This window comes from Onychostruthus taczanowskii, unplaced genomic scaffold (genome assembly GCF_017590055.1).
Source record: "Onychostruthus taczanowskii isolate IOZ18803 unplaced genomic scaffold, ASM1759005v1 scaffold5, whole genome shotgun sequence".
Classification (NCBI taxonomy): Eukaryota; Metazoa; Chordata; class Aves; order Passeriformes; family Passeridae; genus Onychostruthus; species Onychostruthus taczanowskii.
This window is the reverse complement of record NW_024502568.1, coordinates 4,557,969-4,582,335: the sequence shown is the minus strand read 5'-3', so window position 1 is coordinate 4,582,335 and position 24,367 is coordinate 4,557,969. Positions and strand designations below refer to the sequence as shown.

The 24,367-nt window shown below is 34.9% G+C and overlaps 1 protein-coding gene across 1 annotated transcript in view; it reads right to left on the bottom strand.

Moving 5' to 3' along the window:
* DNTT (DNA nucleotidylexotransferase) overlaps positions 1-24,367 on the bottom strand; it is a 78,095-nt gene that overhangs the window by 35,343 nt on the left and 18,385 nt on the right. Inside the window, exons 4-7 of the mRNA XM_041415786.1 lie at positions 23,450-23,620; positions 22,097-22,168; positions 19,254-19,377; positions 18,043-18,175 (exon numbers count right to left, since the gene is read on the bottom strand). Coding sequence (XP_041271720.1) covers positions 18,043-18,175; positions 19,254-19,377; positions 22,097-22,168; positions 23,450-23,620 — 500 coding nt within the window. The remainder of the gene's footprint in view (positions 1-18,042; positions 18,176-19,253; positions 19,378-22,096; positions 22,169-23,449; positions 23,621-24,367) is intronic.

Below are 24,367 nucleotides of genomic sequence, written 5' to 3'. Positions count from 1 at the left end.
CTAGACAGCATAGGGGAATACAGCTTTAATGTAGGATACACAAAACAAGCATTTTTTGGTTTCTCATTTATTCAGGAGGATATTGCTGGTATTGTACATCAGTAGCTTCTGTTCAAGAATCCTTTTAGGGAAAGACATAACAATGCAGAGAAGTAATCTCTTAAAAGATCTTCTTGTATAAAGTCAGGAGAAAGGAGCATTACCTACTGCAGCAGAAGGGATCACATCACTGGTTATTTCTACAAGTTTTGTTCTGAAGGTAAAAGTCACTGAAGTGAAGAGAACCAGTGAAAAACCTGTGCAACAGCACTTAAATTTACTTGAAACGTAATTTCACCCTCAGTGACTACATTGCCTCAAAAAAAGATGGTAATGCATGGTCCTCACCTCATCTCATTAAATGCACTTTCAAAGACCAAAGTGTGTCATGCTGTGCTTGACTGTATCTTTTATGACCCGCAAAAAACTTAGACATTTCTCAGAGCACAAGACACTCGGGTAACTCCTCTTCATGTCATGATGATAAGCTTTGTTTTAACAGGTATTTAATTTAATGCAATGAAAGGAAAAGATCAGAAAACAGTTATTCAGCTGACGAACTTAAATGACCAGTGCAGCTAAACTTAGAGCTATTGACTCATCTAAGATATGTCTCTTAGATTATTGCATTTAAATTATTTAATTATTTAAATTATTTAATGTGTTAAACATATTCTATGCGAAACCCTGAAAATATTTCCCTGCCCTGTGAAAACAATGAACAGTGAATGGTGTGTTTATATATTGCCTTCTATGTACCTTCAGCCAAATAGTTATTTCAAAGCATATTTCAAAGCATATTTGGTTTAAAACAAGACTGTGTAAGGATTCTCTTATACACTAGCATCTATGAAAACCTTAGTCATGGAAGAACATGAAAATCTGAATGGAACTCAAAATTTGAAGAACTGAAAAAAAATTGATCACAAACAAAAATATTAAAAACAAAGTGATTCACCTATTTTTGCAAGTATTGCCTTGAGGAGGACCACCTGCTATTCACATGCTGAAACTACTTCTCTCCAACCTTAACTTCAGATTTGTTAAAAACAGAAAAGTAATTTCTGTGAAAAACAGTTGCAAAATTGTTTTTCAACCAGATCTATTGTACACTATTAAAATACTTCCTAAAGCTGTCTTCCAGCAGTCTGGTTTCTACTAAGACAACAAAACGGGAGAATGCCAATGTAAGAATTTAGTCAGCTACTTGTTATTTAGCAAGTATGTCTGTCTCCAGTGATTGTATCAGTTGCACAGCCTGGATGGTGCTGTGCTCTGGCTTTCACAGAATGGGTCAGGTTGGAAGGGAACCCCCTGGGTCATCTGCTCCAGCCTCCCTGCTCGAGCAGGGTCACCCCAGAGCACTTTGCACTGAATTGCATCCAGACTGCTCTTGAATATCTCCTGTGAGGGAGACTCTACATCCTCTCTGGGCAATCTGTTCCAGTGCACAGTCACTCTCAAAAGTAAGAAGTTCCTCCTCTATGAGAAGAACATATTTGTCTTGCTTCCATGACATTGAAGCCTGAATGTGGCTGTCACCAATTATACCCTGATTCTGGATATTTATCACTTTTGGCTTGCACACAAGATGACTTTTGTTGCTAACAGCTTTAGCCTCTCTGAATCCTCTACTTGGAGTAAATTCACTATTCCACCAAGCAAAACAAAACTCTGCTTAAGCTTTGAATCACTGCAAGTGCTGTCTCAATTTCATATAAATAGCACAACTGTACCTGGAAGCTGGCCATGTAATTATGAAATGTACCATACCAATCTGTCACAGTTTTATTTAAAGTCATGAAATACATTGCTGAAGTTCTGGTTTTGCTGTCTTGGCAAATTCTTTAAATTACACTTAATTTCAATCAAGCATTTCCAATGACATCATAGAAACTTCCTGCTTAAACAGATTTTGCCCAGTGCCAATCAATGACAAAACAAAACTGCTTCAACACTGTTTGAAAGAGACATACAGCCCAAGAAGTATTGATGTGGATTTGGGATCTCATCTATTCAGCTGAAATGTGAGATATGCAGATGAATTTAGTCTTAAAACATCTACATAGTTTTGCACACATGAACTCTTCTGTCAGCACATTCTATGAAAACAAGCTTTCCCACTCTTAAGAAACAGCCTGTAAGACAGTGGTACAGCATCCATACTAGTTACTAGAAATTTTACACATTTTAATTATTCTGAAACCTGCAGGAAAAAAGATCATATTCCAATATGCAATAAGTACTGAGTAATCAGACCTGACTGGAGAGACGATATGTTTTTATTATTTATAAGAGGAGGCATCTCAGACTAGACCTGCTCAGACATCCTGAAGTACCTACTTTCTTTTGGCCTAAATAAAATCCTTAAAGACAGCTTTAGAATTATGCAGACTGGGAGAGAAGGAAATCCAACTACCTTCAATTTTGAAGAATACAAATAAGAGATCAGTGTTCTCAGTGTTCTGGTGAATTATCAGAAAGCATGATTTACTTTAGGGGTGGAAAAATCCCAACCAAAAACCCCCAACCAAATAAACAAAACAAAAACAACCACTAAGAAAGGAAGATAAAGAAAATTACCTCTACCTCTATCCAAAAATAAATTAATATGAGAGGATGAAAGAGAAGGTAAAGGTTTTAGCACTTCTGTCTTTGGAGGTAATTGGTGACTGGCACTTTCCAGGACAGACTCACACAAATTGGAGAGCACTGAATCCTTCCAGATCTGGATTATCCATTATGTATAGCTATTCATTTATTCAGGTGTATTTTCCATATTCTCCTGGTGTTCTGCCAGAGAAGAAATTTGGCCAGAGCTGGCTATAGATTATATATGTACTCCAAATGCCTAACGGTAGGATGGAATGCTTGCAATGCATTGACATTCGAGAATTAAAAGTCAGAAAGCTTTCCAGTTTTTTGCTTCTATCTCAGCTGGTGCAAACCAAAACCTCAGCTAAGTGAGACACATATTGCTAAAACAATAACCTAGTGATCTCTTCAACATCAATAATAATACAGCAGAAAAAAATAGAAAGGTCAGCTGCATTCAAATTATTTACTGAAATAAGTAAACAAAAGTCTACATTATTAATTATGAAAGTTGTATATTTTAAAAATGCTTTTATTAAACTACTTTTCATACTTTTTTTTTGCAGCCTGTAAAAAAAATATATTTTCCATTTACTAGTTTAGATTTCTTTTTGTCCAAGAGAAAATTGCTTGGTTCAGAATTATGTTTCTATTTTACTTAGAATCTCATAAGTATATATAAGCTTATATTTAAGATACAGTATTTTATTTTAAAGAAGGTAAAAGTTATTTTTCTATACTGATAATTTAACAAAATTAACAATCACCTTTATAGCAACAGTTTGTCCTGAAGCTTTCTAGCAGTAGATTGAAAATGTGAATTCAAACCCTTCCACTTTAATTCTCTCTAACTAATTCTCTTGAGTGTTTCAAAAGGCTTATTCCTTTAACACATCCTTTGTCACAGAAACTTTCATCAAAAAGTTCTTTTTCATGTGTGTCTACTTCAGCATTTCTGAAAATCAAAGCGTTCTCTTTAAAGAATTTAAAAGACAATATTAATGTTCATGTGAAAAAGGAAATAAGCTTTTTCAGAATGCCTGAATGATACTAAATGTTCTGCCTGGGTTTCACTTACTTGGCAGTGATGGGACAATCCGTAGAATCAACCTACCATAAAAATAAAGGTTTTTATTTGCTTCCTGCTCAGCTGTACTAGAAGTTATATAAACATGACAGTTTTTCTATTAAAATTCCTTGAACTGAGAAATAGATTACTGGGAGGGGGAGGGGAAGGAGGAGAACCAGAAATAAAATACGTCTCAGAAATTCTAATATGAAATAGGATTAACACTTCTGTTTGAGCCAATGGTGTAATGGCCAAGGAGTGTAGGTAATTGTTCAAGCATCTGGGGTAGTGACAAAGACATGAGAAGCCAAATTTTGAATTCTGGCATTTTTGGGCAATATGTGTAATGCTACTTTAGTTGTGATTAATTTAAAGTATTTTATTCAATCTATTCCATCCAAGAAGCTACAATACAATTTAAACATTTGTGTAGTTGCCAGAGACAGCTGCAACATGGTGAGTTTGAGTCTAGCCTTTCTACCAAGTTTTACTCAAGCACTTCTGAAAAAAATATGCACAGTTTAAACTTCAAGGACATGTACAATTTGGTTAGATTTCAGAAAATTACCCACTCACATTTTTAGAGTGAACTGTTGAATGTTTCCAGGATTGAGCTGACATACATATTTTCAATAACTGCAATTGCAGTAGTAGTTACCCCTACTGCAAGTAAGGTAGGTAGGGAATTTTACAGAAGCATAATGCAGAGAAAATGAGATTGTTCCCTTTCAATACCTAATTTGGATTGTGTCATTTACTAATTTTGCCTAAGGGAAGAGAACTTTACCCCTAATCTGTGGGATACACTTAGAACACTAGCCTTTTACAGAGAAATAAACTAAAATTCAAAACTTGTCTACTTGGTTTACACGAGTGGATTGCCAAGATAGCTGTGTGGTGTGAATGTACACTGTTTGCCAGCAGTTCCCTGAAGCTGAAATAGTTACACCCTTTGGGCCAAAACAGGTTATTCCACTTGAGAAAATCATTTAAACTATACTATCAAAGGAACACTGCATCTCCACAGAGAAAGGCTGCCAATATATTCTACAAGTATAGGCATACCAGAAAAGCCTTTTAAAGTGTGAACAAGCCTGTCATTAAATTTAACTTCTAACTTGAGTAAATCCCTCCATTGTGAAATCTTGTTACCCTCCTTTACAAAATTTCCTTGCTCTGCTCCAAGATGTGATTCTCCATCAGCCTAAGCAGTTCATGAAGTTGACTTAGTGGATTTAATTCTAGATTGAAAACTTCTCTGATTATTACTAACCAACTTCCTTAATTCCCAAACCATGGCAAGGAAATACTCTGTTTGAGAATGTAGCTTTTTAGAGTTCTCTCTGTGCCCTTCTTCCTGATCCAGATATCATAAAGCTCAAGCCATATATTTTCAGAGTCTTTCAAAGAACCAGTCATGTCATATTTCTTGTATTCTTGTCCTGACTTCTTTCTGAAAACAATCCTGACTTTTTCAACCTGCACTGTTTTGTGACCTCAGGTAATGAGACATTTCAAGGGCCTCTTCAATATAGATACATATTTTAATATTCAGATGAAATGTGAAGATGCAGTCCCTCGGTCACCATTTCATGCCAGTTCCATTTCTCAAACAATCAATTGAAGGTGACCCCCTATTTTATCACGATTCAACTGAAATCTACATCCAAGCTCCCACCAACCTTTCAGTGAGAATGGACGGAGGGGCTGCTCACGTTTCATTTATAAGATAAGAATGGTGAGGGTCAAATCTACATTGGCTAAGTGTGGGTGTAGTATCATTTATCACAGTGATACAAATGCATTCTATAACAACATCAAGACATTTCATAAATGAAATAAGGATATTACATCAAATAAATAACATCCCCGCTGGATATGATATCCAATGACAATGCTATCACTAAGGTAAAGAAATTAGGTGCAACTGGACACATCAACCACTGCAACAGGACTAATTAATCAGGTGTGTTTCTTGTGTTTTTCTACTAGACTTGTGTCTAGCTGTAAGATATGCCAAGATAAAAGGAAAATATTCTGCCATCCTTGATCAGTAGCACAAGATAAATCATGTAAGGTTATTACTTTATGAACTAGCATGATTTTATAAGTATGTATTTGAGAAGAGGCAATCCACAAGGCTTTAATGGGTTTGGGTTTTTTTGCTCACCAAGATAGGCCCTAGTGGTATAAAGAACAGCTATCATAGCAGATGATTATAACCAAGTCTACCATTTTAGGTTTTGCTGCTATTTAATGTTGATTTTCCATTTTTCAAAAAGATTGCCTGAAACATTTGCATCTACCTCTCCCACCGTACAGCAACAATCCATAATATATTCCACCACTTCCAAACTGAAAGCAAATAAAAGGACTATTTCTGACTATATCTTTTAATTTATGCCTTTCATACATGATTTATTGTAAACCTTTTTAGTCTTTTCCTGTTATTTGACATGTAGAAAATATCCTGTCTGACTCATATTGTGACAAAAAAAAATTAACCAGCAGCTACCTCCTTGTTATCATGTCACCACACCACTAGCAAGATCACATCACACTTAATTAAAATGTTGTGGCTACTCTTGCTCACAGGGATCTGCAAAATGTATTCCCTAGTTGCAAGGTCACCAATGTTAGCAGCTTTCTTCATGATTATCTGACAGGAAAACATCATTCTTAACTTGTGCTGTCAACCATCTTTACAGCAACTAAACCGTCTACAATAAACTTTGACTCCTGCTAAAGAGTCTATCAGCAATAAGTAAACTCTGCTATAAATGTTCTGTTTTCAATCCAGGTTCCCGGGTATAAAACCATGGAAAAAATTACAAAGTACAATGTGTAGAATAACTAAAGCTGATTTTTGATCTCTTGGCTCTAAACATCAGGTATTGGCTTCTGCAGTCTCTGAACCATGTGGCATCTGAACTGAAGAACTCTTTTGCACATGGTGAACCACAGAGCACTATTGTTTGTCACAGTAACTGCTCACTAAAACAATGCAAAATTCTCAGAACAACTTCATCTCTGACACAGATGCCCTGAAACACTTATGTGTAGAGCATATTAATAGTAAGAAATAAACTCAAACACATTGAGGCATCAGAAACTTCTCTGAGAAAACAACACCCACCCAAGAAAGACTGCACACAAGACAAAATGTATTAAATCATTTCTATTTCTGTCCTGAATCACTTAAGCACAGGCACTGCAGTTCATAGGTAAGAGATGCTTAAGCACCATTTTGTGCAACAAAACAAGAAATAGACACTTGTTTCTTGGTGCACCTAGACACGTCTAACAGAAAGCTGGCTAAGCATTACTAGCATTATTCTGTCTGTATTAGCACTGTAATTAGGCCTCTTAATCATAGCCCAGCCCTATCCTCAGCCTATTAATGCTACCTTACAGCTGACACTTAGTCTAAGACCGCTGCCAGAGTTCTGTTTCAACTACCCTTTATGCAGAGTTCTGATGATTTTCCTTCAGAAAGAATGTTGCTTTCTTCTGCATGTCTCTTAGTGTTACAAAGACAATTGCTCTGTCTCTCTTCATTCCATTCCCACCCTGAGTGGCCTCAATTTTGTAAGGCATCCTCTTCTTAGAGGTGAACCCCAATGAAACTATTTTATAGGTAACATGTAAGGAAAAGAACTATCTATCAAACTAGTCATCTCCATCTCATCAAAGCCATGTATACCTTTGATTTGACCTCTTGCGCTTTATGTTTCTCGTATCTTACTACTTTACCTGTCTTTTTCCACAGGAAAAAATACAGGAAATCTCCTGTCTTTTTTTAATTTTGCTTCTTCATCTTTATCTTACTATATTCCACTATCTTAAGAGTCCTCCTTGTACCTAATGCTCTATAACTTTTAGAAGACTTTTTACTGACCTGTTTTATGTAGTATCATGAATATATTTTATTTTAGAGCTATTTATTTGTGAGACAACTTGTAAGATACTTAGTGCTCATCCATATGGAAAATACTTTTCAAGTAGTATATTTTAAATATTATACTTGAACATGCTTCTTGGCCTAAATATTAAAATGGGTGCATTTAAATTCACTGGCTGAGCATTTCAGAAAACTATGCATGGTATTAGCTGAATTCATGTCAAATGTCTATAAGAGACTCTCCAATTATTGTGACTCTTCAGAGAAGTACTTCAAAATATGATGCCTCCCCATAATATCCATGTAAAAGTCAAAAAACAAACATTTTTTAAAAAACCCTCACTAACGACTTGAAACATTTCATTTTGCTACAAATTCTGAGTGATAATTATAGTTGATTGTTTATTCTCTGCCTAATCACTCAATCTATTATTCACAGTGAGGATTTAGTAGAGCTGGCCAAGAAAATGAGAAAAAGCAAAAGGATTTAGGTGGACAGTTGAAATTAAATGAGACAGAAATGTTTTAATACAAGTTGTCAATTCAATTTGTTGTCTAAAAGCTCAACCAAAATATTTCAGTGATCTTACAAAGGCATTGTGATGCTTCACAGAGGTTTTTGTACCTCTGACTATCTCTGCCAGATGCATATTCCCTTGTCTTTAGATGAAACGGCACGACATCAATATGAAATTTCTATAAGTGAGGCTAATCATGAGAGAAATTCTAACTGGAAAATTCATTTTGCTAAAGAAAATTAAAAAATTGAATTATAGTCCCTACCAGGAAGTAATTACATTTCTGCATAGGTCTTCATTAAGAATTTAAAATTTTCACAGAAAACAAAACAATAGTCATAAATATTTTGGTAGATATATTACAAGTAACCCTAAACATAAATGTATTATTCACTTCATTCACTAATTTCATTTCTGGGCAGACAGCTGTTCCATAACACTATTGGTATGTTTTGGCCTGCAATACCTTTTCCCAAATAGCAATATAAAAATTCTCCTATCCCCTAGAACTAAAAAGAAAATCCAAACCAAACAAACAACAAACCAAACATCACTGAAAAGCCACTAAGATAAAATTCCAAAAAGAATGAATCAAATCCTCACAGAATTTAGACTGTCTTATGCATTATGAATCATACAATAAAATTCAAAACTTAGTGGAAATTACTTAGTCATATTCTCCCTTTATCATATTCCCTATGTAATATATCTATATCAGTAGTACAAGAAAGAACAAGTCTGGCAAACTGCTTGAGCCCCATCTTATACACCTCAAATTCATTGCAGCTCATATAACATGACTCTACTCAGAAAGTCCTACCGTTACCATCACTGATCTTGCACAAGTTTTTATAATAAAGAACTGCTTGTCCTTCTTTCTACAGAGTTTGAAAATGAAGCTCTTTCAGTCAATGAATACATCTCTGGACATGTTAATGTTAGGTACCAATTATTTGTACAGCTTCCCTTTTAATCATAAGAGCCTTTATTCCCCCATGCCTTATCACATTAATCTATCCCCAAACTACCAGAACATTCAAAGAGCAACAGTTCAACCCTAATGCAGGAAGCAGGTTTTCCAGCTTATTAAATTATACTGATAAATCAATTTTAGTACATGTTCTGTATCATTCAACCTGCCTCCCTGCCTCAGCCCCAGATTATGTGTTATAATACCAGGGGTGGTCAGACTTGATGTGACTTTTTTTTAATGATGCGGTATCTTATTCAGACTGTCCCAGCAACAGTGCCGGTGTCCTGTGCAAAAGACCTTTTCTGAATTCATTTAATACATGTTTTATGCTCACTGAAAATTATGTACTTGTATATTGGAAGAACTGTGTTCGAGAAAGCATTTCCCCTTCCAAAACACCAGAGCAGTGTTTTTAAGGTAAGTCATAACAGAATTTAGCAATTACATGTTTAATTTCCATAATGCAAATAGTAACCACTACTGCATATGCTAATTGTTCTAAAATGATGAATGAATAGTTTTCAGTTAACCTAGCATAATAAAAACCATAACAATTTTTATTGCTAACCTTTTAAAGTGGGAATGGTCAGTAGAATATGCATTATTAAGTACATTTCATTGATATAGTAGGACTATAAATTATTATATTATACTCCTTTTATAACTTTTCAAAACATTCACTTTGGCAAAACTTGTCCAGAAAATTGTGTAAATAATGTAAAATCAGTTTTACATTTTTGGAATTCTAATGGTATATTATCTTTAGGAGTGGCACTGCAGAAGCCACTGCAGTCTGGAGCTGGTAGTGCTGTAATTCGTACTGACAGCTGTCACTGCTCCTTTCCACTTAGGTGGGTCTAATGAGCCAGCCATCATGAGAGATTGGTGTTTGTTTCAGAGCTGGGACTTCACATCAGGAGAAAGCAAGTTAGCTGTTAGTTATCATCTGACACTCACACAAGCTACTAAAACGGCAAAACTGCACTCAGTGCTGATATTTACTCTAGCTAATGACAGCACCATTCTCTTGCATTTCAATAAGCAAAGCCACTGGAAAGGAAACACAGCCAGCGCAAATCGCTCAGCCCAGCTTCCTGCACATCAGATGCCCCAGATGGCTTTTCTTGGGTCTCATGCTGAGCAGTAAACCCAGAAGCCCCTTTCCTCATGCCTGCCCTCACACACAGGGCAGCTTTCATCACAGTGAGTCATGTCTGTTACATAGTGAAGGTTTTGAGACACTGTCATCCAAAAACGAGAACAAACATCAAACAGAATTATGGAAACACCAAAGATGCTTTTGAATGAACTATGACAGATTTCTAAAAATTTCTATCACTTTTTGGGTATGTAAAAGGCATACTATGTTGTAAACACTAAATCCATGAAAATATTAAATTAAAACATGTTATATTAGTACAGACTGAACCAATTGAAAAAACATTGGACATCTACTGTTTAGGTATATGATTATTTGTAAGAAGTCAGAATAAATTTCTGAGGGGAATGTACATTGTTAACTGACTATTCTTCACACCATTTCATAAAATGCTTTTAATGTGTGACTCTTTGTCAAAAAATTTTCATCACTTCTCAGTCATGCATCTTTCTTAAAATTTTAAATAGATCTTTTTGCGTTCCTATTCCTTAATTTCCATTCACTGACAAAACAAAGATGTGAATTTTTTTCTCATCTCTGCACATTATCACTAGCATTGCACAAAAAAAAAGGTTCTTCTTTTGACATTGCATCTCTATAAATTGATTAAACGAGCTGTGAATATCAGCATTTAACCAATAAAAAGAGATTTTTATTTATTTAGAATGTATCAGATCTGCTTCATCTAAAAGTCTAATTGAAAAGGCTGTTCAGGTCAGCTGTGATATTAGAAGACAACTGAATCACATTTAAGGCTGCTTAAAGGATGTGAATGTGTTGAAAGAAAAATTAAACCATGGCCATTAGAATTTAATTTGACTTAGTGAAGCCATTAACATTTTGGTTTTATGCAGTGGCAAGCATTCTAAAAACATTTCCATATAGTTTAGAAACCTAGAAGTACCAAATGGCTGACCCTTACATAGCAAAAATGATTGAAAGTGACCTTACAGGGCAAATCAGGAGAACAAAAGCAACAAGAGAAAAATTGCTTAAATACCATTATTAGCTGTCATTCTGTTCTTCCTTTAGATATAAACTGTCTTCTATTCTAGTAATTGCTCACTTTGTTTTTCATTTAACATTCAATTCATTTGGATATCAAATGAACATGACATAAAGATGTGGAAAGAAATAATTTATTTTTAAGACAATGCCCTGTCTTACTTCTAGTAGTGTACCTTCAATATGCTCCTTTGTCCCCACAAGTTTGCCTTTGCAGTTTGAAAATTCTACTCCAATATTCCCTATACACTGTAATGACAAATGATTGTTAATAGCACAAAACATCCATCAATGCAGTAAATTTTTAAAGCTTTTATCAGTGAAAGTTTGTTTTCAAATGAAAATTTTGTCTAGATTAAAATGGTAACAAATCTGATAATGTATCATAACTCAAATTTCAGACTGACTGCCTGACAAGGAAATAGAAACCCCCAGTTTTGGTTTTCAGTCTCAGTTTTTCCAATTAAGCTTAAAAAGAAAAGAAAACACCAATAGAAGAGACTTTGTTTAACAGTCCCAAAATAATACAGTCTGAGATTTCACATCTTGCTTTATAACATAATTTGTATTGCTCTGGCTTACTGACTAGCAGTCACAATCAGACTTGATAGGAAACAGAAAACACTAAGCACTGTAAAGGCTCTTACAAATGCATTCCAAAGGTGGAGGGTGATCACAGAAACTGTAAGACTAAGGCAGGGAGTTTTCTAAATACAGATTGTAAAACTTCTGGCTTTGCAGAAATCAGCCACCTCCATTTCCAGCTCTATGCTTTACCCACCACTTGAACTAGTTTTAGAGATAAGAGAGGCACATAGCAAAACAGCATCCTTCTAATGAGCTAAAAGTCTGTGAAAGCAGGAAAGGGCATTTAAGTGTAGGGCATGTAAAAAACTTTGAATCAACAAGTTTTTGAAAGACTTTCAAAGTATACACTCTGCTGAGTGCTCAGTTTTATGAAGTTTCATGGGTTCTTACAAAATTCTTTTTGTCTATGACTCCCAAATACCTTATTCATCAGTTTCTATTTCATGATTCATTGTGGCTAATAATAGATGAAATGACTGAGAAAATAATCAAAGCTCTAATGACAAAAGGAAGTCTCTGAATTACTCCAATAGATTATCTTTTAAATTGACTTGGCTAGCCATTAATTTGATTTTCTCCTTTCCCAAATTAATTTTTAATGGATTACAGAAAATCAAAAGCAGAAACTTGTGATGATCCCTGTTCTTTCACAGCTGCAGTGCTTCTAACTCCTGCCTAAGAATATTTTTACTTGCAACACCTCAAGTTCAAACATTTCTAATCTTAGGGAGTTTGGGAAGGTAAAGTCGTTTTTCAAAGCTTTAAAACCAGCCAGATCAGATTAGAACATCTCCAGGTTAAAACTCTCCTTCAAAGGTGGCTACAGTTCATCAGAGGAAAGGCTGCGCTCATGAATGATAGCCAAGGTGTTTCTACAGTCTGTTGCTGGAATAATTGCTAGATTATTCCAGGATCTGCTTAAATTTGAGTGTGTGCAAACTACCATATCAGCTTGAACTTTCAGCGAGCAGCTTGTCTCACAGCTCCTTTACAACACGTTTCTCCCTGGAAAAAATTAAATACCAGCATATAAAAAAATCGACTTCTTTTAACGGCAGTAGAAAAAAAGTGAGCAGAAATTACAGTATTTGGACTTGAGTACCTGGATACAGTTTACATCTTCTCTTACCACAGTTTGCATTTCAGAGTGGAAAAAACCAAAGTAGAATAAGCAATCTCCACTTAGGATTTTGCCTAAAATCTTACTGCAAGAATCTTTTACAAAATTAATCCTATTAGTTTAGCAAGTAAGTCCAGCACTATTTTAATCCTAGATCTGAGGAGAAAGAAAATAATTTGTATAAGAGCACTTCAAATACATTTCTTCTGAGAACCTAAAAAAAATTTGGTGTTATGTCAGGAGCTCTAACCTCATTGCAGAAGATCTGCAGCCTCTAAAAGAATACTCTTATTAGGAATATCCAATATCAAAAGGTCAAATAGAGCTTTTTATCAGGATCACAACTTGTGATCAGATGTTCTGTGATTTATCAAGAAGTTCAGTCAGAATCTGCACAATTAAAGCTCAATTAACAAGCTCAATTAAATAAAGCACAAAGTCTTGCTTATATTCCAAAGCTTAGAAAGCGCAATATTCTTCAGACATTCAATCTCACAGTCTCCCCTTTATGAGCATGTGCCAGCACTGTTAGATAAATATGATTCCACATGCCATACAAAAGTCTTATTTCTGAAACGAAGGTGCCACAATAACCTTGGTTATTTATCACTGCATGAACCTGTAAAATAATCTCTCAAAGTGTTTCTTTGTCTCAGCTATTTCATCTTATCTCCAAGATTGAAAGAAGAGATATTTTTAAATTATTTTCTTGGTACAGAACAGGAAAGAGCAGAATCCTGTCCTGTGTCATTACTTTATGCATTCCTTTGCCTTGTAGGAAATGTCACTGCACACAGGAGGGAATTTTTTGCATTGTAATATACACAAGTATGGCAGTGGTGCCTGACAAACACAGTCACCCTGTCCTTTGCTCTCTTCATTGCTTTTATATTAATAATTCTTATCTACAAATGTTTCAGAGTATCAAATCCTCATTTCTAAAAGATAATAAAAAATTCAAGCAAGGAGATAGTGATCTACACTCAGGTTCATGTTAGAACAGAATTAACAATAAGACAGACTGGGAATAAAACTTCCTTAAAGACTGATACAGCATGGAAAAATTAACCTCTCATAAAGATAAAAAAGACAAAATACACTAGTTATTCTTCATGATGCAATGCCCAAGACACTTGAACAGCTTCTTCAGAACTGCAATATGACCCAAAACAAAGCCTCTCCTTAGTCTACTTCACTTTCTCTAAAGGCTAAGGTAGGACAAGCCAACAAGAGTGTGTCTAAGTAAATATTTGAGCAAGTGACAAGTGAAATAATAATACTAAGAGGATCTCTAAATAATTTTTAAAAAATAAGTTCCTATGGGTGATATGGCAACCATGTCCTCACATCATGGAGAAACAACTCCACTGCTGCAGAGCTAACCACAACTGTTGTTATATGCAGCATAATAAAACTGAACCCTAATTTGTAAATAATTTGTGAGTCATATGGACAGAGCACACAGAAAACCATTCTGAAAATGCAGTTCTTTATATATATATATATAAGATATTCTTATTACTGTATGTAATTCTTATTCCAGATCCTTTTCTGAACTTTTCCAGCCAAATTTGGAGGCTGTGGGTATATGTACTGAGATGTATGAACAACCAGTAAAGAGACTGAAACCATAAACTATGTATAGGATATAGTGCTTCCTCCAAGCTCTTACGAAACCTTCCACTTAGATCACATCTTGGGGCAAAACCAAGCATCAGCAGCTAAATCAAGTTAGCTAAAACCCAGGATTTAACTCATTTAAAAGTGATAATACACATTAGCCTAAACTACACTCCTGCCTTGGATATAGCTGGGACAAGTGCATTATTTATCAGGGATGTTGTTTATCAGAATATGGGGTTTCTTCTCCCCATCCCAGGGCCTCTGTTTATGTAAGAAGGGATACTTCACCCTCAGGGTCTTGTGTAATTTATGAGGTGCTATTCCCCATCTCAGAATTTGTCTCATTAGCTTAAATCTCAAAATAAGAAAGGCTGAGCACTGAAAATATTACTATGCCAATTCAAACGGACTTTGCATGGCAAATTCAGGCTTTCTAATAACGTTGTCCATGGCATGATTTTTATTGCACTATCAGCATCGTTGATTCTTCCTTCTCTGCAGTCACTCTCCCTGACACCTTACCTGAATAGAAAATGAAATACATTCCACACCATGTGGGTGTGATTTATTTTATAACTACAATTGCTCTATTTCTGTATTTCCATGCATTACAGTGTTGCAATTTCTGTTTCAAAATGACCCAGATAAGTGCTGACAGAAGGTTGACAGAAAAAGAAAAACTCTCCCAACATCACAATTGAAACTATACTCACTGAAACACAAGGAATGTTTTACAGCAGTTAGAGAAGTGTCCCTGTAGGAAAGCAAGGGATAAACTTACCGAGACTTCATTAATTTATTAACTTCTGCTCCTGAATTATTTCAAATTGGAAAGATATGAAGGGTTGCCATCATAATTCTATTATTTTTTACAAGACTAGGAAAATAAGCCATACAAAAGACTAGAGGTGAAAAATTAATCAAACCAAAGAAAAGTCCATTAACAAGTTTGCTGGAATTTAAAATAAAACAGAACAAAACCTATTCGTTTACTTTTATACTATGCTTCTTAATTTTGATTTAAAGAATTTCTACATCATCTGATTTCTTGACATTTCAGGAATTTAAAGGGAAATATCTAGTAACAGCAAATATACCCATCCCTGTGTGGATGTAGTAGATTTAGGGAAAAGAATGTAACTTTCATCTCTACTTCCATCTTTCATCTCTATTCAATCTCCATAGCTGCAGGTCTCTATGGAAGTTCAGCTCATTTTGATTCATCCAGTTCTCCTGCATAGTAAGGTTTATGAGACTCATGAATTTCAATTCTCAAATCAAAAATCTAGAGGAAAACAATCAACTGTTAATTTTTTTTCCAAGTTATGAAACAGGAATACAAAGCAAGGCAAATCTGGATCCTGGGGAATGAGCATATCATTCAGAGCAATCAGAGCTATTTTCCTCTAATGTTAGCAGTGTACAAGGTGTAGAATGAGGGAATTGTTTAAATGATACAACTGGCCTATTTTATTAAAATAAAATAGTGTGTATATATATATATATATAAAATGATGAAAGCAACAAAAAATAACTTGGTAATTGAAAACTGTGAGCTACTAAGCTTACACAAACATCTTGCTGAAGAGCATTTCCACTACAGGAGACACATAAAAAAGAGCAGATGTAGTTAACCATATTGGAATTCAGTAATTAAAATAGAGGTGCCTGAAAGAGGCATCTCAATCCATCAAGTTATCTGCAAATCCTACACTGTAGCATTTGTTTTCCATGGGCTGGTAAAATATCATTAGGACTGACATATTGAAACCTAAAGCTCAATGTATTCTTGTACAGTTAAAGGCATGTAATTAGTATACAGAATTACCCACTAGCAGGCATCAATAGATACTTAAATAATTTCTCTTCTGTCTTGATACACCCATTTAGAGATACAAAAGCTTCTTCTTAATAAAAAAGAGAATGACTATCATATCTCCCCACAATAATAATCAAGACAAAAGGCTTATATTTGATTTGTGATAGTCAAACTTTGCAAACTATACCACCAACAAAGCTCACAAATACATTGCATTAGAAGAAACTGGGACTTTTCAGTAAATTACCTGTGAGGCTCTGACCCATCTAGATGTGTTAATCAGTTACATCCATCCAAGTTACTAATAACACAAGGTCTCTGACTGTTTTGAATCAGAGGGGAGAGTCTCTTAAACAGAGACTCTCTTGAGAGACACCACGTCTCTTAAACAAAGACTCACAGAATGATGACACTTGAGGTTTTGAACATAAAATTTCACCTTGTTTCTAAACCTCTGGTCAGGGCTCTTACTTAAGCCTAAAGCTTCTTATTGACCACACAGCTTTATTGAAGTTATGTAGCTGGAGGCTACTAACATTCCTACAATAAATATGGGATATACAAGGAATAACTATAAATATCATGAAAAGGGACAAAGATGATAAAAATATTCAACACAATCACTGTACTCTAGAAATTATGAATTATATAAGGTTTTAATTTAGTACTGGATTGAGTCTGACCTATCTAGGCTTACAATATTAAAACACACAGGTGATACATTAATTATTACTATTCTTCTGTCTTTTGCTCTCATATCAATTTTAGATGCATGAGAGTCACAGAATTGTATATTTTGAGTTCTATGAGAATAAGTATCTTGGAAAGATACTTTTATATTAAAATATAGTAAAAGTCTTGCAAACTATTAAATTCAGCAGCAAGAGCCAGCACTGACTACTTTTTTTTTGGTTTAAGAGCACAACATGTAGAACAAGGAGTCCATAATGGGGGACTGAGAGTAGAGCAAGGAAAGCAGAACTCCTGAAGACCATTCCCTCTCTCAGGGCTGTGTTGTGTGGCTGTAAGAAAGCTCTCAAGTAAGTGCTGAAAGAATGTATTTTTCTGAACAACATCTTTGGGGTTGGTTTTGCAGAGCAAGCCAAAAATTATTTGTAATAAAAATCAACCAGGAAAGGAATTCTGAGACCATCCCATCTATACAGATGTTAGCATATATTTAATTTATTCAATGCTTTGTAGTAATTTTAGTAACTGTTTACTCCAAGTATACTTCCAACAGTACAAACTCTGCCTCAGCACATTTCAAACTCACATGACTAAGATCTTGTTAAATCATTCCCCCCACCCCTCAAAAAACTAAACCAAGACTGCCTTAAGCCTGTTGTATCTTTCCTTCAGGCATGGCCTTACAATAGTCTCAGCCTTGGGAATTCAGATGCAGTAAAACTAACCATCTACAGCAACAAAAACAGGAACATGGGACTGTCATAGAACTGCTCTCCTGTTTGAAAAAAAAACAAATAAACCAACAAACAAACTCACAAAAAATGCTGAAAACAAAGTCTGATACTTTCCCACAAAGCTTCTTTGATTTTTTTCCAAGACATAAACATCTTTTTTTTATGCACCTGCATAAAACAGCCAAGTGACCTCATTTTTTTTCACTCACCTCCTGAAACCACCAGTTATGGTAACTAAAGCATCTGGTAGAAATGTACACACAGTATTCTTGACAATCAAGCTCACTGCATCTGCTTCTGCCTTAGACACACAGCTAACAAGGTCCTCATAGTAGAGAAACCCTTGAAATCAAAAGAGAAAAGTGCTGATCACTCCACAGAAACATTAAAATATACACAACATTAGTCAAGACACAAATCACAGGTGATGTGGGTACAAGGGATCACAGGCCAAAGACAGCCTCTTCCCTCATCTTTGTCCTTAGAGTTTATATCTATTTGTCATGTAACTTGTCAACGCAGCAATCACAATAATTGCTCCACTTTCTTAAGACCTGAATATTTATAAATTACTCTGACTCCCTACCAGCTCCCATCAATGGCATTTTTGGATGTGCTGTTTCAAAAGGAAGTCTTCCCAAAATAATGGTGTTCTACACAAATACAGAGCTCAGAAGTATGTGAAATAGCCCAGCTATCTTATTTCTGATCACAGAGCTTGTGTTGAAGAACCCAGTATGGCAGCCTGCTTCACATTTGAATATGACATGTAAAAGAAAGAGGGACAAAGGAGCACGAATAGGAGAAATCTAATCCAAGGGAGTCTGAAGTGACAAATTTAGTGCAAAAATATATTTACATTATTTTAATGTCATATTATAAAATATGTTTTCCTTAATGTAACTAATTTCTTAGTTTAAATCAGTTCATTTATTTAGGGAAACAGTGCATACACACAAAATCTGTGGGGAAGGAACATTATTCATGTGATCATGTTTAATATTTTAAAGCTAAGATGTGCTAGGATTGTAGAAAAAATTTTTAAGTACTTTATTACAAGTCTAGATTTATCAGTAAATTAGGGCTGCCTTAAGGGAGACAGATCTCCTCTGAAAAGTAATTCTGGGCTTTCCCAATTTTGTAATTTTTTCACAACCTGTGCAATAATGAACCATTAATAGTTTTGTGTATAAGAGATTTCATTTGGTATCTGTGCAAGCAATTTAAAAATATGCATATTCCTATGTTTTAGATGACACCATTTTTAATTAGGAGCTCAGCTGGTCCAAGTATCTTCACCTAATAACTCAGTATTCACAAGACTGCAGCAAGAGAACAGATGAGCTTTGCCTTCCCCTGTGATTCTGTTATCAAGTTCTTAGAGCACTGAGATAGAAGTTTTTATGACACCTCACTTTACCTGCTTTCTGCATTTTTGACAGCTTCAGGGTCTTGTCAGCTTTTACCTCTTCCACAGTTCGCAAACCCATTCTGTACCATTTCTCAGATGTCTTCACTCCCACTCCAAAGACTGAAGTAAATTGCTAAGGTCAGTAGAAAAACATTTCAGTGTTTTTTTTCTAAAGGAGCAGTGAATTAATAATAAGTAGGCAACAACAAGGTTTTTCAAGGAAAGCAATGGGCAGTCAAGCCTACACTGAAGACAAATAGTGTGATACAAACATACAGATTCAGCTTCCCTTCTTTGCATAACTACATTGAATGGATAACTGGTTTTATACATGCACAGTTCTCATTAATATGAAATCCAAACAAAAATACAGCAGTAGTTCTTGCACCTTTATGTAATTTACTAAAATGTAGATTTTTAACTAAGGTTTGAAATAAGGGTAGTATTATTTATTTTTACTCCATTTCTTAATAGAAATCAAACAGCAACATTAGGTAGCTCGTTTGCCTGACACTGACCGGATAGAACAAGAGATGTCACAAGTTTATCTTTAGAATCTGACATTATGGCTTTGTGCTATATGCATTACCAGCTCTCAAAATAATAAAAAAAAAGGAAAGAAAACAAACAAAACCCCCCAAAAAAACACAAACAAAAAAACAAGCAAAAAACCCAAAACAAAATAAAACCACCCAAAATAAAAACCAAAACCCCACACACACATCCCCAAGCAAACCAAAAAACTGACACACAAAAAAAAAGAAACTAAAATACCTCCAAAATTTACCAGTCTACCAGAAACTTTTGTGTGGTCATATTCCATCCATTACAAAGTAATGTTGTTCACTAACTTATTACACATGAAAGGATGCAAAGCAGAAGCTCTAAGCATTATTCACTGGATCACTATCTCAGATGAACACTGATATGAAAGAAGGAAAACTTTCATGCTTGCCTAAAAGCACATTCTTTATGTTCAGTTTGTCAATACTGTAGCTCTCCACCTTGCATTGTACTTTTATAGAATTCAATGAGTAGCTGGGTAAGACAGGAATAACTGCTCTTTTCCATTGAATCTACAACCTCTGAATTCCAAGCATGCTAGCTTTATTTTGCGTTTTTGTGAAGATATTAATTCCTTGGGAATAATTAAGATTTGAAAAGAGAAAAAACAAATTAATTCATAATATTAAATAGGAATTGTCCTACATTTTGTATATAATGTATGAAATTACCCACTCTTTGTCTGAATCACAGGTGCTTATAAAAGGATGTGATTTTTTAAATACTTAGATTGCTATCTTTTAATGTTTTTGCTAGTGCTGAAATATTTTCAAAAGGGTCTATCACTGAGTGTTAAATGATTCTGGGAGACTTAATTAACACTGAGACAAAGAACTAAAGAAAAAGGATTCTATGCACCCAAATTTTTAGGGGGAAAAACCAAAATTGTGTTTTTTTCTTTCTGTACTAAGATCCATTGTTATTTAGCAGGTTTTTAGATGCTTGAGATGCTGCCAGCAGTGCAGCACAAGGAACCCGTTTTTTTTCAGCTGAAAAAAATGGTGAAACAAATTACACAAACTCACTCTCTGCAGCACCCACTTCTGTAAGAAAGCAAACTGACCCTGTCACTTCATGTCCCTACATCTTAAACATTGACTATAATTTAATTGTCATTTGATAACCGTGGCCCTGGGGCCAGCAGTGATCTTTCAAGCCATGATAAGTGAAGCAGCAGGTACCAGGACTCTGCTAAACAGTAAAATCTAGGAATTGACTAATATGAGATTCTTCTTAGAATCTCATTTAAAAAATTGGTGGAGACAACTGGTTACAACTAATTTAGACAAAACATTGAGATGTATGCTCAGCTAAGAAGTAGAGCCACCTAAGTTTGTTGTAATTTTGCATGTGAAACAAGGCATAAAGCGTATTTGAGGTAATTTGTCTCCTGATAGGTTTTACTCTAATCTCCAAGAGATTTTCTTAAACCCTGAAGTGTAAGATTTAATAGCTGTTCCTCAATCATGCTGTAATGCAATCATGCATTAATAAGCAAGTCTGCTTCTTGAATCCTGCTACACATGTGAATTTACACCTCTTTTTGAATATTGCTAGAGACGGCACCAACAGCTGTCTCTGAACATCCTTCCATACCTGCACTGTAGGTCAGAGAAAATGGAAGAGCCTTTGGATAGCTGAAGCAAAAATGAGTGATGCCAGGGAGAGTTAAAAAAACCCATTTGTTTTACTCTGTTTTAATTTTTCTGAAGACAGAGGGTATTTACAGAGATCAAAAATGAAGATAATTTTTTTAAATGTTTTTTTCATGCTATATGTTTCCAATGGAGAAATCAATAAATATTTCAGTAATGGGAACTGCAGCATTTATGTGGTTTAGATTCCCTGCAACTATGAAGTTGTGTGACTAAGACTGTACAATGTGCTTAGGAAAGAAACCACTCCAGTCCTCCTGCCTCACACAAAAGAGAATTACAATAAATCTGAACCATCTTCTTCACTTGGTATTTTCTTAATTCCAGAATACGATGAAGTCATTTTAAAACTATAAACAGCTGAGACAGAAATGAAACCAATATCACATTCAACTTACAGCAAAGAGTAAGTTACCTTACACTACTTAAGAGCAACTATTTATACATCACATTAATTAAAAATAGAAAGATACTTCACATTATTCCTTTTCACTGTTTCTTGATTTCCCTTTCTTTTCATTCAAGACCTATCTTTCTTTGTACTTAATATTATAATAAAATTGATAGCTTTGTCCAAGTTCTACTAAAGGGAAGGAAATTTTAAACAGCAGCAACAAAACTCAAAGGATTTACCTTAAATGCCTTGTATCGCTCATCATTTAACACTTCTTTAACTCTAGAACTCTCTCCTTCTTCAATAATCTCCTAAACAAAGAAAAATATTACTTATAAAAAAAATTAAATCAATTTTAAGATCTTACACAATTATAAGATTTAGTGAAATAATCTAAAATTAATTTTTATCAATCTTTATTATTCAATAAAGAGAACCCCTAGCAAGCATATTGTTTCATTCCCTTAGGATCAAATTCTGCAACCCTTTTAAAGAAAGAAAATTACTGAAGGATGAAGGAGAAACTGGAACCACAGAATAAATTTCACAGTCTTTACTTACTCATAAATCTACTCAAGGATGAAGTAGAAACTGGGACCATGGAATATATTTCACAGTACTTATTTACTCATAAAGTCACAGCCAGAAAGCAGTTATTTATCACAAGCTATCAATGACTTGTCCTGAAAATTAGATTTCATTATATGGTTACGTTTTCTACTCTCAAAAGTAAGACCATTGTAAGAACAAATACATTTTTTCTGGAGTGCACAATACTTTTAGCCTTTCTGATAAAAATTCAAAACAAAACTAACACAGAAAACCACCAATATAACCCCAACAAACCATCCTATTTTTTGTGGGATCACAATTGCAATCCCAGCCCCCATACAGAAGGTACTAAAAGCCCTTCAGAGGCTGCATTTTAACTGGTGGAATGGGGAAACGAGGAGCCAGAGCAATGACCCCTGAGCAGCTGCCTGCTGCAACAGCAGCACTCAGATATGTGGGTCCTGAAAAGGCTAAGAACTAAAGGAAAATGCAGGGAATACTCCAAGTTCCAGTAAGAATGTGGAGTTCATCCATCACCTGGCTAAAAGGCTCTGCTATAACTATATATAACTTCCCATAACATAGCAAGGTAAGATTTAACATTAAAGTACTAAAATATTTACCACTTCCACAAAAAATATATTTCTAATAAAGCATTCAGGTGAGTAAAGTGATGTTGCCAAGGGCAAAAGTCACATGAACAAAACTATTAACAGTGAACCTGTTGCATTCCATCAGAGTGAGCCCTTAGAAATTACATGCAAAGCTGACACTGCCTGATTTATTCCCTTGTATTTATTCACTTGCTACCCTCATTCCTAAGAGTGGGCGTTCCATGACTGAGTCTTGTGTTACAAAAAAAGGTTTCCAAAAATCATTTCATTTTTTGTTTCTATGTTAGGAGCATAAATAACACATTGCTTTTACAGGAAATGCAGAAGGTTTGTACACACACATAGATGTACCAGTGCTCCTCCCCGTGACCTGTAAATGCTGATCTGTAAAAGAATCAATTGGCAGACAATTCAGAAGTACATTACCTCAATGATATCTCTGACTTGGTCTCCCACGCAGGGCAACCCTTGTATATCTTTCATTCTGGTTACTGAAAATGGAAGAGATTTCAGCAAAGAAGCTGCCCTTAAAAATTCCAGGCAGAATATTTCATTTTCTTTGAACTCATAATTTTCAGCCATTACCTCAAAGGCATCCTGGGACAGGGGAAGGTAAAGAAAAAAAAATTTAAAGTTTAATAAAAAGCTTAAAATATTCAGTATGCTCTTTAGAAAGGTTACTTCGTATGCTAATTCAAGAATTACTTCTTCACACTACAGTGAAAAGACAGAGTTCACTAAAAAAAAAAAAAAAAGCAGACTAATTTTCTAGCAACTTGGAAGTTTACCAGATACCATGAAAATGGTATTTTAGAGCCAAGCTTAAAAACATTTTGTGAGATTTGCCTTCTGTATTCCATGTGGATCTTATCATTAAGTGTCAAACAGAGCCTTAATTTTTAGAATTATGCCCAACAATAAGTAATCCAGCAGATAGGAATCTGTGGCAATACTGGAAACCACCTTCATCTTTTTGAATGTGTAGCCATGCTTCCACTTGGTAATTTAGGGAACAAATTCTCCTTTTCTTCATTTTTCAGATGTATAATCTTGCAAATACAAACACATTTTCTTTATGGCTCTTTAGCTATCCATGGTTTAGTTTTTTTAACATTGCACCCAAAAACACCTGAGGAAAGTCTGTATAGTTGTTTTTTTTCCTAAACCATCCATATGAGGTCTGTTTCTCTCCCAGAATATATTACAAATTATTTATATTAATAGCAGAGAATTTTAGAAATTAAATGCAGGGAACACACCATACAGTGGTGTAGAGGAATTTTGTTACTGTTTGCCACTGTAGAGCATCAGCTTTTGAGAGGGAACCAATGCTGCAAAATCATT